The 14,394-nt window shown below is 43.0% G+C and overlaps 1 protein-coding gene across 6 annotated transcripts in view; it reads left to right on the top strand.

The window, feature by feature from the left end:
• LOC122556778 (F-box/WD repeat-containing protein 11) overlaps positions 1-14,394 on the top strand; it is a 177,038-nt gene that overhangs the window by 28,503 nt on the left and 134,141 nt on the right. Inside the window, exon 2 of one of the 6 annotated variants that reach the window (XM_043703930.1) lies at positions 14,249-14,350. The exons of 4 other annotated variants lie outside the window; for them this stretch is intronic. In XM_043703930.1, the coding sequence (XP_043559865.1) occupies positions 14,249-14,350 (102 nt within the window). Of the gene's footprint in view, positions 1-14,248; positions 14,351-14,394 lie in introns of those variants that run through there. One more of the 6 variants, XM_043703937.1, reaches the window with a different exon arrangement.

The raw sequence follows: 14,394 nt of genomic DNA, 5'->3' as shown, positions 1-14,394 counted from the left end.
CATGAGCAAAACCAATGTAGTGTACAAAATCCCATGCAAGGACTGCACAAAACACTACATAGGACAAACAGGAAGACAGCTAATGATCCGTATCCATGAACACCAACTAGCCACGAAACGACACAACCAGCTATCCTTAGTAGCCACACATGCAGATGACAAGCAACATGAGTTCAACTGGGACAGCACTACTATTATAGGACAAGCCCAACCAAGAACAGCCAGGGAATTCCTAGAGGCATGGCACTCATCCACAGATTATATCAACAAACACATCGACCTGGACCCGATATACCGGCCACTGCAGCGGACAGCTGGAACTGACAACCGGAAGCGGCAGAGACAAACCACTATAAATGCCGGAGGAAACATCACACAAGTGCTTCACAGGAGGCCCCCAAGCACTGAGGATGTCACTTAGATAGGGGACGAAAAATCTGCAACACAAATTCCCAGCTCGGCGAACAGAACCACAACATCCATTTCAACTCCCCTGATGATATGCCCATCTGAGGTTCTTCCACTGTCACCACAAGGCCACACTTAAACTGGAGGCCAAACACCTCATATTCCACCTCAGGTGATTTATAACCATACGGCCATAAAATAGAATTCACCAACTTCCAAATGTCCCCACCCCTCACCTCATCCCAAGTCCAGCACCCCCCTGTCTGCCTAGCGCCCTTAACCTAATCCGACTTGTCCAACTTCCTTCCCACCCATCGGCTCCACCCTTCCTACTCAGTCACAGTCATCTCCCACCTGCATCCACCTATCGCCATCCTGCACACCTTTCCCCAAGCTCCATCTTCCATTTATTTCACAGCCCACTTCCTCTCTCCCCGGTCCTGATGAAAAGTTCCGATCTGAATCGTTGACTCCCCTTCTCCTCTGTTGCTTGACCTTCTGTGCACGGTGGTTCATTGGTTAGCACTGATTCCTCACAGTGCCAGGGACCTGGGTTTGATTCCCGTCTTAGGTGACTGAGTGGAGTTTGCACATTCTCCCCATATCTGCGTGGGTTTCCTCCAGCTGCTCCAGTTTCCTCCCACAATTGAAAAAATGTGCAGGTCAGGTGAATGGTCCATGCTAACTTGCCAAGTCAGGGTAAATATAGGGTAGGGGAATGGGTCTGGGTGTGTTACACTTTGAAGGATCGGTGTGGACTTGTTGGGCCAAAGGGCCTGTTTCCATACTGTGGGGAATCTAGTCTAAAAATCTAATCAGATGCCGCCTTCACGATCCTATCTACCTACGACACTACTTTCAAAGAACTATGAACCTGTACTACAGGATCTCTTTGTTCGGCAAGGCTCCCTAGGACTTTACCATTAAGTATGTAAGTCCTGCTCGGATTTGCTTTTCCAAAATGCAGCACCTCATATTTATCTACATTAATCTCTATCTGCCATTTCAGGTAGACCTGAAAATTTTCACATGCACTTCAGTTGTTTTCTTTTAAACAAAGGTATTTTTTTTTAAAAAGTGCAAACAAACAATACCAGAACAAAATCACCAAGCTAAAAAGATGAGATCAATAGGGACAGGGAAAGCTTCGGTTCAGATCGCAGTTTCAAGGAACACCTTTTCTTTTAGAAAAAGGGCAGGGCAGACAGTTTAGAGTTGAGGCACAGACACTCAATTGAGAGGGTGATGGACATCAGAAATGTACAAGAGGCCAAAATCAACAGGAACGCAGATCTCAGACAGGGCATAGATCTAAGATATGTTAGTGATTCTAGGTGAGAAAGAGAATGAGAATTGAACCAATTGAGAGACTGAGACCATAGCAAGAAAAAGGATGACAAGATCAGAACCAGCCCCTGGAGTTCCAATGACTATTCAATTGTTTCCTCCTCTTCCATATTGGCGTTATATTTCGGGCATCTTCTGTGTAAGCAGCAGCATTTACCTCTGCACTCCTCCAGCAGTCACTTAGCCAGTCTTCGCTTAAACATTGGATGCAGCCTCCAACTCCATTTTCAATCAACCCATTCCGTCCAACCAGAACCTTTGCCCATCCCAAGAAGAAAACTGCCAGCACACAGCCTCACCTATTTCTGCCTCTACTTCAAAGACACCCAGTCATCTCCAGGAAATGGCAACTTACCCAGGTTCCAGACCATAATGAGTCAGAAACTGATGTTGCAGCATTATAAAAGTTTGTTTAGGTTGCACTGAGAGTGTTGTGTTTAATTCTGGTCGCCACACAACAGGAACAATATGGAGGCTTTGGAGAGGATGCTGCCTGGATTAAGGGATATGAGCTATAAGGAGAAGCTGGACAAACTAGGATTGTTTTCTCTGGAGCAGCAGAGGCTGAGAGAAGACATGATACAAATTGTTAAAATTATGAGAGGCATAAGTAATGGAAGATGTCATCAACAGTGCTGTTGAGCAGCATCTGCTCAGCAGTAAGCTGCTCAGTGACACCCAGTTTGAGTTCCTCCAGGTCCACTCAGCTACTAACCTCATTACAGCTTTGGTTCAAACATGGACAAAAGAGCTGAATTCCAGCGGTGAGGTGAGAATTGACAGCCCTTAACATCAAGGCTGCATTTGACTGAGTGTGACATCAGGGAACCTTTGCAAACTGGAATCAATGGGTATCAGGGGGCAAACTCGAGCACAGTGGGAATCATACCTGACATTCAAGGAAATGGTTTTGGTTCTTGGAGGTCAGTCATCTTAGCTCCAGGACATTTCTGCCGGTATTCCTCAGTATAATGTCCTTGTCCTAACCATCTTCAACTGCTTCATAAGTGACCTTCCCTCCATCATAAGGTCAGAAGTGGGGCTGTTCACCGATGATTGCTCTGTGTTCAGCACCATTCGTGACTCCTCAGATACTAAGCAGTCCGTGTCCAAATGCAACAAGATCTGAACAATATCTGGGCTTGGGCTGAGAAGTGGCAAGTAACTTTCGCACCACACAAATGCCGAGCTATGACCATCACCAATAAGAGACAATCTAACCACCGCCCCTTGACTTTCAATGAATTTCTCATTATCAACATTCTGGGGGTTATCATTGAGCAGAAACTCAACTGGATGCACCACATAAACACTGTCTACAAGAGAATGTCAAAGGCTAGGGATTATGTGGCGAGTAACTCACCTCCTGACTCCCCAAACCCTGTCTATCATCTACAAGGTGCAAGTTAGGGGTGTGATGGAATACACCCCACATGCGTGGACGAGTGCAACTTCAACAACACTAAAGGCGTTTGACACCATCCAAGACAAAACAGCCTGCTTGATTGACACTGCATCCACAAGCGCTCACTCCCTCCACCACTGACATTCAGTAGCAGCAGTGTGTACTGTCTACAAGATGGACTGCAGAAACTCACCAAAGATCCTCTGACAGCACCTTCCAAACCCACGACCACTTCAGTTTAGAAGGACAAGGGTAGCAGATACATGGGAACACCACAACCTTCAAGCTCTCCTCCAAGCCACTCACTATCCTAATTTGGAAATATATCGCTGTACCTTCACTGTCACTGGGTCAAGATCCTGGAATTTCCTCCCTAATGGCATTGTGGGTCAATACACAGCAAGTGGACTGTAGCAGTCCAAGAAGGCAGCTCACCACCACTTTCTCAAGGGCAACTAGAGATGGACAACAAATGCTGGCCAGCCACTGGCACTCACATCCCACAAATGAATATATTTTAAAAGGTAGTGGTGACTGTCCGAATCTTTTCCCCAGAGTTGAAATGCCTATACTAGAGGGCATGCATTTAAGGTGAGGAGGAAGGCTCAAAGGGGATGAGGGGCAAGTTCTTTACACAGAGCCGTAGGTGCCTAGAATGTGCTATCATGAGTGTTGGTGGAGGTAAATATTTTTGAGGCATTTCAGGGGCTTTAAGATAAGCACATAAGGAAGGAAGGAATGGAGGCATGTGGATCATGGGCAGGTGGAACATCATGGGAGAAAGAACTGCAGATGCTGGAGATCAGAATTGATTGTGTGGTCCTGATGAAGGGCTTATGCCTGAAGTGTTGATTCTCCTGCTCCTTGGATGCTGCCTGACCTGTGCTTTTCCAGCACCACACTCTACATCATGGGCCAAAGGGCTGTGCTAAACTGTTCTGTTCTATCTGGCTTCTGGGGACTTTGAGAGAAGAGGTGAAAGGACAAATGTTGCCTCTCCTGCACTTGCCCTGAAAGGTGGCAGAGGGAAGGGAAGGCTGTTAAGAGGTGAGTGAGGAGTGGACTGCAATGCTGTAGAGTGAATGAGGCATGCTGAATGGTGACTGGACAAGGGAGGGGAAGATTGTTTGTTTGATGGCATCAAGCTGGGACAAGTGAAGATGATCAAATTGTAGTAGCTCCCAATGTCTGTTGCCTGTGTTAAATGATGCACTGATAACCCTGTGGTGTGCCATATTCTGCAGGCAAGCTGCTATTTCATTGATATGCTTTTGGTGCATATCAATGAACTTACCATCTAACCATGCTGAGACACGAGATGGCAATGAGGAGAAGATGGCAGCTCAAAATATAAACATTGTTTTGTGAAACTGATGTAAATACTCAAACCTTTATGCACTTGTCTGATTACTGTTTAGGGTAGTCCATTGTTCATACTTATAATAAAATTTATCTGTATAAAGTGTTGTAGTCATGATCTAATCAGTAGAAGTGCTACCATTGCAAGGAAGGTGTAGTTACAACATGACAAATCTAGGTAAGCAATTTCTATTATAGATATTGCATGTAATGGAAATATTAAAACGTGGTGAAAAATGTAACCCTAAAATGGGGATTGAGTTACATCATATGCTCTGGGCTGGTTCTCCTGAAGATTACACTTGGCCTCTGTAACCTATAAAAATCCATAAAGCTTTCTATGGACAGGCAGGCGTACATGCCAGTTTTAATGTTTTTTGATGAGATTCTGCATGATGTGTGGCATGGTGACTCAGTGATTAGCACTGCTGCCTCTCAGTGCCAGGAACCTGGGTTCAATTTCAGCCTTGGGCAGTTATCTGTGTGGAGTTTGCACATTGTCCCCATGTCTGTGAGGGTTTCCTCTGGGTGTACCAGTTTTCTGTTATCATCCACAAGTGTGCAGGTAAGGTGAATTGGCTATGCTAAATTACCCATAGTTTCTAGCGATGTGCAGGCTAGGTGAATTAACCATGGGAAGTGCAGGATTACAGGGGTAGGGTGGTCTAAGTGGAATGTTGTTCGGAATGTTGTTCAGAAGGTCGGATGTGGACTTAATGGGCTAAATAGCCTGTTAGGGACTCTAGGATTCTAGAATAATACAGATGGACAAATATTTGGGGAGTTGATGCAGTGTTAATGTGACTGGTTTAGTAATCCAGATTAATACCATAGGGAATCCTACCACAGTTGCTGCAGGAAGTTAAGTTCATTATATCATATAAAACAAGCCCCATTAATTGTGACAATAAAACTCTTGTTGTAAAAACCTAGTTGGCTCACTTACAGAGTCATACAGTCTGGAAACAGACCCTTTGGTCTAACCAGTCAATGCTGAGCATAGTCCCAAACTAAACTAGTCCCACCTGCCTGCTCCTGGCCCATATCCCTCCATATCTTTCCTACTCATGTATTTATCTAAATATCTTTTAAATGTTGTAATTAGACCCACATCCACCATTTCCTCAGGAAGTTCATTCCACACTGAACCACTTCTGTCCTTTAGGAAAAGAAATCTACCATTCTTATCTGGTCTGTCCTATATGTGATTCCAACCCCACAGTAATATGGTTAACTTTGAACTTCCCTCTGAAATGGCCGAGCAAAAACTTGATTCAGGGACACTTAGGATTAAGTTAGTGAGTTATTGCAAATCTGCTTTAGCAGAAGGGAAGAAGGTAAAGTGTTTCATGTTGCATGCTTTCTCTGTTCCCTTTTGTCGTAACCTGCTTTTGTCTTGGTGTGGTCAAGTTTCCAGTCAGATATAATTTCCATTCTAGAAATGTGACTGTGTGTTGACCAAGACTGGAAACTGAATATTCAAGGAAATTCCTTGTTTAGAAAGGACAGACAAAAAGGCAAAACAGGTAAGGTTGCCTTAATTAAAGGGATGTGATTGGTGTATTAAAAGGGAGGACTTCAGGAAGAACAAAATGTGGAATCTGTGGAGACAGCATAGATGCTGCCAGACCTGCTGAATTTATCCAGAAATTCAGTTTTTGTTTTAGATTTCCAGCATCTGCAGTACTTTGTTTTATTTTAATGGAAATAATTGGATGGTGGAGGTAAGAAATTGCAAAGCACAACAGATATTTGTTGAAGTTACTTATATGCCACCAAATAATAGTATGGGACGTGGTATTAATCAGGAGATGAGACCAGCTTGTAGCATGTGCAATGCATGGGTGCTTTCTATCTGTGTATATACTGGGTAGACCAACAGAATACTAAAGCTGTGGAGAATGAGTTTCTGGATTGTTCTGATGATGGTTTTCTAGATCAGTATGTTGAGAAGCCAACTAATGGACAGGCCAATATACATCTAGTATTATTTAATGAAGAAGAGCTAATTAATCTTATAAAAGAATCTTTTATGAATGAGTGACTGCAATATGATGGAATTTTGCAATTTGAAAGCGAAGTTGAATCTCAAGGATGTCAAAGTTGAATAAGGGAACGTGTGAAGGTATGAGGCACAAATTAGCTGAGCTGGCTTGAAAATACATTGCCAATGTACAGCCATTAAGCAGTATTACACAAACTAAAGCACATTAAACTACACATCCCTTCAAGGTACAAAAACGCAAAAATCTGTCAACAGTGGTTGACAAAGAAAGTGAAGGATTGTATAAAATTAAAAAGAAAATGCTTATAAAGCGACTGTAATTATAACTAATGCAAGTTTTTAGAATACAGCGAAGTTTGACAAAGTCTGCATTTGGCTTCCTCTCATCAATCATCTTAGCTCTGGTAAGAGATTATTGCTAGAGGCTGTGCAACAAAGGTTAACCAGACTTTTTCCCAAAATGACAGGATTGTTCTCTGAAGGGAGATTGGCTGAACTGGGCTTGTAATCTGAGGTTTTGAAGAATGAAAGGTGACATTAGGTACTTGAAGGGATAAACCGGGTAGATACAGGTAAGGCATTTCCCCTGGCTGGGGAGTCGTAAATCAGGAGCATCAAAGGGTTGAGAGCCTTTGGAATACTCTACCTCTGAAGGCAGTGGAAGCTCAGTCTTGGAGTATGTTTAAAGAAGGGGCTGATTTCTGATCACTAAAGGTGTAAATGATTATGGGGCTAGTGTGAGTAAAAGGCACTGTAGGTTTGACCAGCTGTAAACATATTTCTCAAGCTATTTATTTTGTGGCCAGGCAGATGGAGATAGTAGATCAGGCAAGGTGGTGATTGGTCCTGCAGTGTCTGTCACATTGCAGGTGAGGTGGACATTTTTTTTGCTTGAGTGCAATGTAATTGAACAGATGCCAGTGTTTAGATCATGATTTTCCCTTTTTTTGGGGGAAACTAGGTTTTGGTTATGTTCTACATATTTCAGCTGGAGGAGGACCCTTTAGAGTTAAAAATCTCAACGCCAGGTTATAGTCCAACAGGTTTAATTGGAAGCACACTAGCTTTCGGAGCACCGCTCCTTCAGTTGGTTATGGAGGACACAATTGTAAGACACAGAATTGATAGCAAAAGTTTACAGTGTAATGTAACTGAAATTATACATTGAAAAGTACCTTGATTGTTTGTTGAGTCTTTCATCTGTTCATGATAGTTTCACTTCTTTCATGTGTAAATCACAAAACTTTTTTTAAAAAGTTACATTCTCAGCACCACACTCTACTGCAAACCCACAGACAACCTCACAATGCTACACTTCTCCAGTTTCCACCCAAAACATATTAAAACAGCCATTCCCTATGGACAACCCCTACGCGTATACTGGATCTGTTCAGATGAGGAGGAACGTGACAGGCACCTGGAAGTACTCAGGGATGCCCTTATAAGAACTGGGTACAATGCTCAACTCATCAACCGCCAGTTCCGACCTGCCACAGCAAGGAACCGTAATGACCACCTCAGGAGACAGACATGTGCTGCAACCGACAGGGTACCCTCTGTTGTCCAGTACTTCCCAGGAGCTGAAAAACTACGCCATGTTCTTTGTGACCTGCAACACATTATCAATGAGGATGAGCACCTCGCCAAGACCTTCCCCACACCTCCACTACTTGCCTTTAAACAACCGCCAAACCTCAAACAGATCATTGTTCGTCGCAAGCTGCCTGGCTTTCAGGACAACTCCATACAACACGGTCACGGTAGGTGCTGCAGGACTTATCAGAGTGTGGACAATGATACCACCTTTACACTTGTGGATACCTCCCACCTTGTACATGGCAGGTACTCATGTGACTCAGCCAACGTTGTCTATCTTATACGTTGCAGGTAAGGATGTCCTGAGGCATGGTACATTGGGAAAACTGAGCAAAGGCTACGGCGACAGATGAATGGGCACTGCACAACAATCAACAGACAGGAGGGTCCCCTCCCAGTTGGGGAACACTTCAGCGGTCCAGGACATTCGACCTTGGACCTTCGGGTGACCATCCTCCAAGGCAGACTTAGCTATCAGCCTCTGCTCGGCCACTTTTCGCTGCTGCCTGTCCCTAAGTTCCGTACCCATAGGGAAGGCCTCAACCGGGACCTTGGGTTCATGTCAGATTATAGGTTACCACCATTGCACTGTATACACACACACACACAGACACTCCTACAGATGGACGGGCACACGCACATGCATGCGCACGCGCACATGCACACATACGTATACGTTTGTGGGTGAATTTGTACTTGCAGAGCTACATTGTACTTTGCTCAAAAACTGCATGAATTCATGTAAGACTCCATTATCTCTCTTTTTAGATTAGAATCGGCTAAATATGGCACAGACAGATAACACGGGTCTAATACCTTCAACATATTGTCTGGCTAACATCAAATGTTACAGTTAACCTGAGAATGTAACTTTTTAAACAAAAAGTTGTGATTTACACATGAAAGAAGTGAAACTACAATGGTATTCGAACAAATGAAAGACTCAACAAACAGTCAAGGTATTTTTCAATGTACAATTTCAGTTCTATCGCATTGTAAATTTTTGCTATAAATTGTGCCTTACAATTGTCCTCCACAACCACCTGATGAAGGAGCGGCGCTCCGAAAGCTAGTGTGCTTCCAATTAAACCTGTTGGACTATAACCTGGTGTTGTGACTTTTAACTTTGTTACACCCCAGTCCAACGCTGGCATCTCCAAATCATGACCCCTTTAGAGTTAGCTTTTCCCCTTTTCTTGCCTATCGCACCCTTCCATAGATTTGTATTTTTCTCTACTTTGGTATTGAAATTCCTAACAAAGATAATTTTCTTTACCTGCTGACACTTGGGCAAAGAATTGCTCAAGGTCACTGTAAATTTTTGTGTTTTTGTTTGTTGCCTAGAGCGTTGGAGCATTTATGCTAACGATAGTGGCGTGTTAAGTCTTTATGAACGTGAGCCTCAGTCACAAGGCACTTATCTCATAATGGGTGTTGCTGAAGTTTTAGACAAATATGTATGTAATAGATAGGCCCTTTGGCCCATACTGGTCCATGCCAACCAAAATGCCCATCTACCCTGACCTCATTTCCTTGGACTTGGCCCAGATCCTTCTAATCCTTTCTTATCCATGTATTTGTCCAAATGCCTTTAAAATGTTGTAAATGTACCCATCTCAATCACTTTTGGCAGCTCATTGCATATGTGTACCACTCTGTGTATATAAAAAAAAAGTTGTCCTTCAGGTTCCCTTTTATTCTTTCCCCTCTAACCTCAAACTGATGCCCTTTAGTCTTCGAATCTCCAACCCTGGGAAAAAGATGTGAGTACATTCACCCTATCCATGCGCCCATGATCTTGCACACTCTAAAGAAGAAAATCCTAGTTTGTTCAAACTCTCCCTATAACTTAGTACCTTGAGTCCTGGCAACATCCTTGTAAATTTCTTCTGCACTTTTTCCAGTTTAATAATATCCTTTCTCTAACAAGGTGACCAAAACTGAACACAACACTCCAAGTGTGACCTCACCAACATCCTGCACAACTGCGACAAAACTTCCCAACATTTAGACTCAATGCCCTGACTGATGAAGACCAGTGTGCCAAAAGCTGCCTTCACTGCCCTGTCTACCTGTGACTGTACTGTCGGAGAACCGTGCACCCGAACTCCAAGGTCCCTCTGTTCCACTACATTCCTTAAGGCCCTACCATTCACCATGAAACTCCTACCTTGATTTGACTTGCCAAAATGCAAGACCTCACACTTAACTATACTAAACTCTATTTGCTGTTTCTCTGCCTATTTCCCTAGGTGATCAAGGTCCTTCTGCAAATTTGGGTAACCCTCCTGACTGTCCACGCTACCACCTATTTTAGTGTCACCTATAAACTTGCTCATCATACTTTTGCACATTCTCATCCAAATCATTGATATAAATAACAAGCAGCAATGGGCCCAGCACCGACCCCTGAAACACTCCATTAGTCACAGGCCTCTAGTCTGACAGGCATCCTTCCACTATTACCCTCTGCTTCCTACCATGATGCCATTTGTGTATCGAATTTGCCAGGTCCCCTGGATTCCATGCAATCTAACCTTCCAGAGCAGCCTACTATGTGGAACCTTATCAAAGGCCTTACTGAAATCCATATAGACTACCACTACTACCCTGTTTTTGTCAATCTTTCTAGTCGCTTCATTGAAGAACTCTAACAAATTTGTGAGGCATGATTTCCCAAGCTGACTACTCTAAATCAAAACTTGTCTTTCCAAATACATGTGTATCTTGTCTCTGTGTCTTCTCAATTGACCTATCCACACAGTTGTTAGGCTTACTGATCTATAGTTCCCATGTTTTTCATTGCACCTCTCCTTGAATAAGGGCTCAATGTTTGCTCCCCTCCGGATTTTCAGAACCTCACCCATGGCTAATGATGATGCAAAAATATCAGCCCGAGCTTCTTCTCGAGCTTCTTGCAGTGTTCTTGGATATATCTGGTCAGGACCAGAAGATTTATCCACCTCCATACATTCTAAATATGTCCATCAGCACCTCTACTGTGATATGGACTGTCCCCAATATATCATCACTAACTTCCCCAAGTTCTCAAGCATTCATGTCTTTATCCACCATAAACACAGAGGAGAAATATTCATTGAGAACCTCATTCATCTCCTGTGGTTCAACACATGCATGTCTACCTTGAGGGGTCCTATTCTCTCTCTACTTATTCTTTTTCTTTAATATACTTAAAGAACCTCTTTGGATTCACCCTAATTTTCTCAGCCAAGGCTTTCTCGTGCCCTCCGTGCACCCTCCTGATTTCCTCCTTCAGTAAACTCCTGTGTCCCCTATATACTTCCAGGGATTCCCTTGATCACAGCTGCCTGAACCTGAACCATGCCTCTTCCTTTTTTCTGGTCAAAACCTCAATATCTTTTGTCATCTAGGATTCCCTATTCCTGCCAAACTTGCCTTTCACCCTCAGGAACATATAGACTTTGAACTCTACCTATCTCATGTTTAAAGGCCTCACACATGCTAGAGGTCCCTTTGCCTGCAGACAAGCTAACCTCTTCAAGCTCCTGTCTAATTCCATCAAAATTTGCCTTACCCCAATTTGAACTTGAACCTGTTGTTCAGTTTTGTCCCTATCCATAGCTATTTTGAAATTAATAGAACTGTGTTCGCGAGTCCCAAAGTGCTCCCCCACTGTCACCTCCGTCACCTGTCCTGCCCTATTTCCCAAGAGTAGGTCAGGTTTTGCCCCTTCCTGAGTAGGGCCCCCTTTATACTTCTTGAGGAAAGTGCTTTCAGGCAAGTTAACAAATTACACCCAAATAAGCCCTTAATGCTATGGCAGTCTCCTACTATGACTGCTCCTGAAAGTCTTCCAATATCCTTGCATACTTGTTCATCTTTGACTATTTGGGAGCCTATAGTACAATCCCTTCTTATTTTTTAGCTCCACCCACAAAGCCTCACTGGATGATCCTTCAGTCATTTCATCTGACTACTGCTGTGATACCTTAATCAAAAATACGATTCCTCTTCTTTGCTTTTGTCCACCTCTGTTCTGCCTAAAACACCTGTACCCTGGCACATTAAACTGTCAGTCCTGTCCCTCACTTAGTCATGTTTCTGTAATGGCTGTAATGTCTCAGTCCCCCGTACCTATCCATGCCCTAAGTTCATCAGTCTTACCTGTCAGCCCTCAGCATTGAAATAGATGCAGTTTAATCCAACGGGCATTCCTTGCTTCCAGTCGTATTCCTGTCTGACCTGTCTCTTCAACTTACTATTTCTGATTACTGTATCTCTTTCCAGCCTCAGACATGCCTCCCTGCTTATGAGAATCCTATTCCTCCTGCCAATCTAGTTTAAATCCTCCCTTGTATCACTAGCAGACCTGACCGCCAAGATATCGGTTCCCCTCTAGCTGCAACCCATCCCTTTTGAACAGATCGCCTCTGCCCCAGAGATGATTTCAATGATCTCAAAATATGAATTCCTGCTCCCTGCACCAATTCTTTAGCCACACATTCATCTGTCATACCTTCCATGCATTTGGGAGTGCTATAGTGTTCAGTGCTGTAGCTTTGTTCATTTTGCACGAAGAACATCAGTAGAAGAGTATTTGACTGTACGTATGATGAGACACTGGGAAATATTTACTTGAGGTAGCGATTTAAAAAATGCATGCAATACTGGTTTCAATTGTCAAATTAGTTGTTCAGAAACCTAGAACCGAAAGTCATGGTAAAGCGTTTTGGTCAGTCTGCACTTTATGCACTATTATTTAATCGTATTCATTGGCTGCCCAGTCCTTAGAGCCAATGTCAATGAAGAGATGAGATTGAGTTGTTTAGCAGTGGTGCTCTAGCCTTCAACATCACTGTTCTCCAAGATCCTACAAAGTACTATAGTATGTGAGGGAGTGTGCATTCAGCACTATGTTCAGGCATGCTGGAAAAGCTGCTGTGTTTGGGGTTGTGATAAGATGGTTTAGATTTGATGTCAGGAGATAGCTACTTTATACAGTGGGTGATCAATGGCTGCAGTGGATTACAAAGAGGAAGAATTGAGGCCAGGTTCTCATAGTACATGAAGCATTGGGTATTGTGATAAAAAGATGTGTTCAAGTTCTTGAAATCGAATGCCTGATATCAAATGGGCTCAGTGACTAATCTGTGAAAAAGAGGGCAGCCTTTTTGCATCAAATGGCTTTTTTGAATTCCTAAAATGTCACACTAATTTTAGTTAAGTATTCCAATGGCCGTTTCCAACTAGACACTGTTGAGAGCTGCTCTCCCTTGGAGAGATTTGAGTGCTCTGTTGTGCACACTACTGCTCTCAGGTGCACTCTCTCTTTCTGCCTTTTATTTTGGGGGAGGTTATTTAAAAAATAAGGCACTGAGGCTGGCTGTGCTACCCCAGCTGCAGACAGTTACTGGATTTGATCAAGCTGTGGGATATGAGTATGTGATTTAATCATAGCTGCAGCAGGAGTTTTATTTATTCACTGGGCCATTGATAGACCTGACAGTTTTCTTTTTAGGTAGTGGCAGCTGTTTTTAGAAGAGGAATTTCCATGACTTCATCATGAGAGTTTTATTTGTTCATCTTTATTGTACATCTGTATATTTATCTATGTGCACAAGTGCAGACGCTTACAATATGTACTGATGATAGCATACATACGAAGCCTGCCATCCATATATAGACATTCTGGGGCAGTCCTCAGTTGAAATAAAATGATTACTGAGGGGGTTATTGGATAAAAATAGAAATGAGAAGAGAAATCACTTCAGATTTTACTTGTTTAACCATGTGTGTGTGTGGAACAATTGTGAAATCTTGAAAGTGGAATTGAGAAGTTTGAGAAAGGAGATTGGGGAATTTGGGATGGAGAGTCAGTCTCTGAGAAAAGGATTCACTTGTTATGTATAATGCCCTTTTTACAGCATAAATTTGCTTGACTTGACTTTTCTCAGCTGACCTATTCACGTTTAGTTCTCAAGAAACAACTTATATGGGTCATTGCTTGTTGCTGTTACATTTCAACTTCTTGTCTTAATGCAACCTAAGTCTTGTGCTTATAGTACTAACAAATAAAGCTGTCTACTTCAATGTGATCGTGTCTGGCTTCTAACTGCTTCTCTTCCTTCCTTTTTGTTATCCTGCAGTGTTCTGTGCCCAGGTCTTTGTGGCTAGGCTGCTCCAACCTGGTAGAGAGCATGTGCGCACTGAGATGCCTGCAGAGCATGCCCAGTGTCAGATGTCTCCAGGTGCCTTATCTTCTTTACTTACTGTGTTTTTATTTTTTTGCTAT

This window comes from Chiloscyllium plagiosum, chromosome 14, assembly GCF_004010195.1.
Source record: "Chiloscyllium plagiosum isolate BGI_BamShark_2017 chromosome 14, ASM401019v2, whole genome shotgun sequence".
Classification (NCBI taxonomy): domain Eukaryota; kingdom Metazoa; phylum Chordata; class Chondrichthyes; order Orectolobiformes; family Hemiscylliidae; genus Chiloscyllium; species Chiloscyllium plagiosum.
This window is presented reverse-complemented; position numbering and strand designations above follow the sequence as displayed.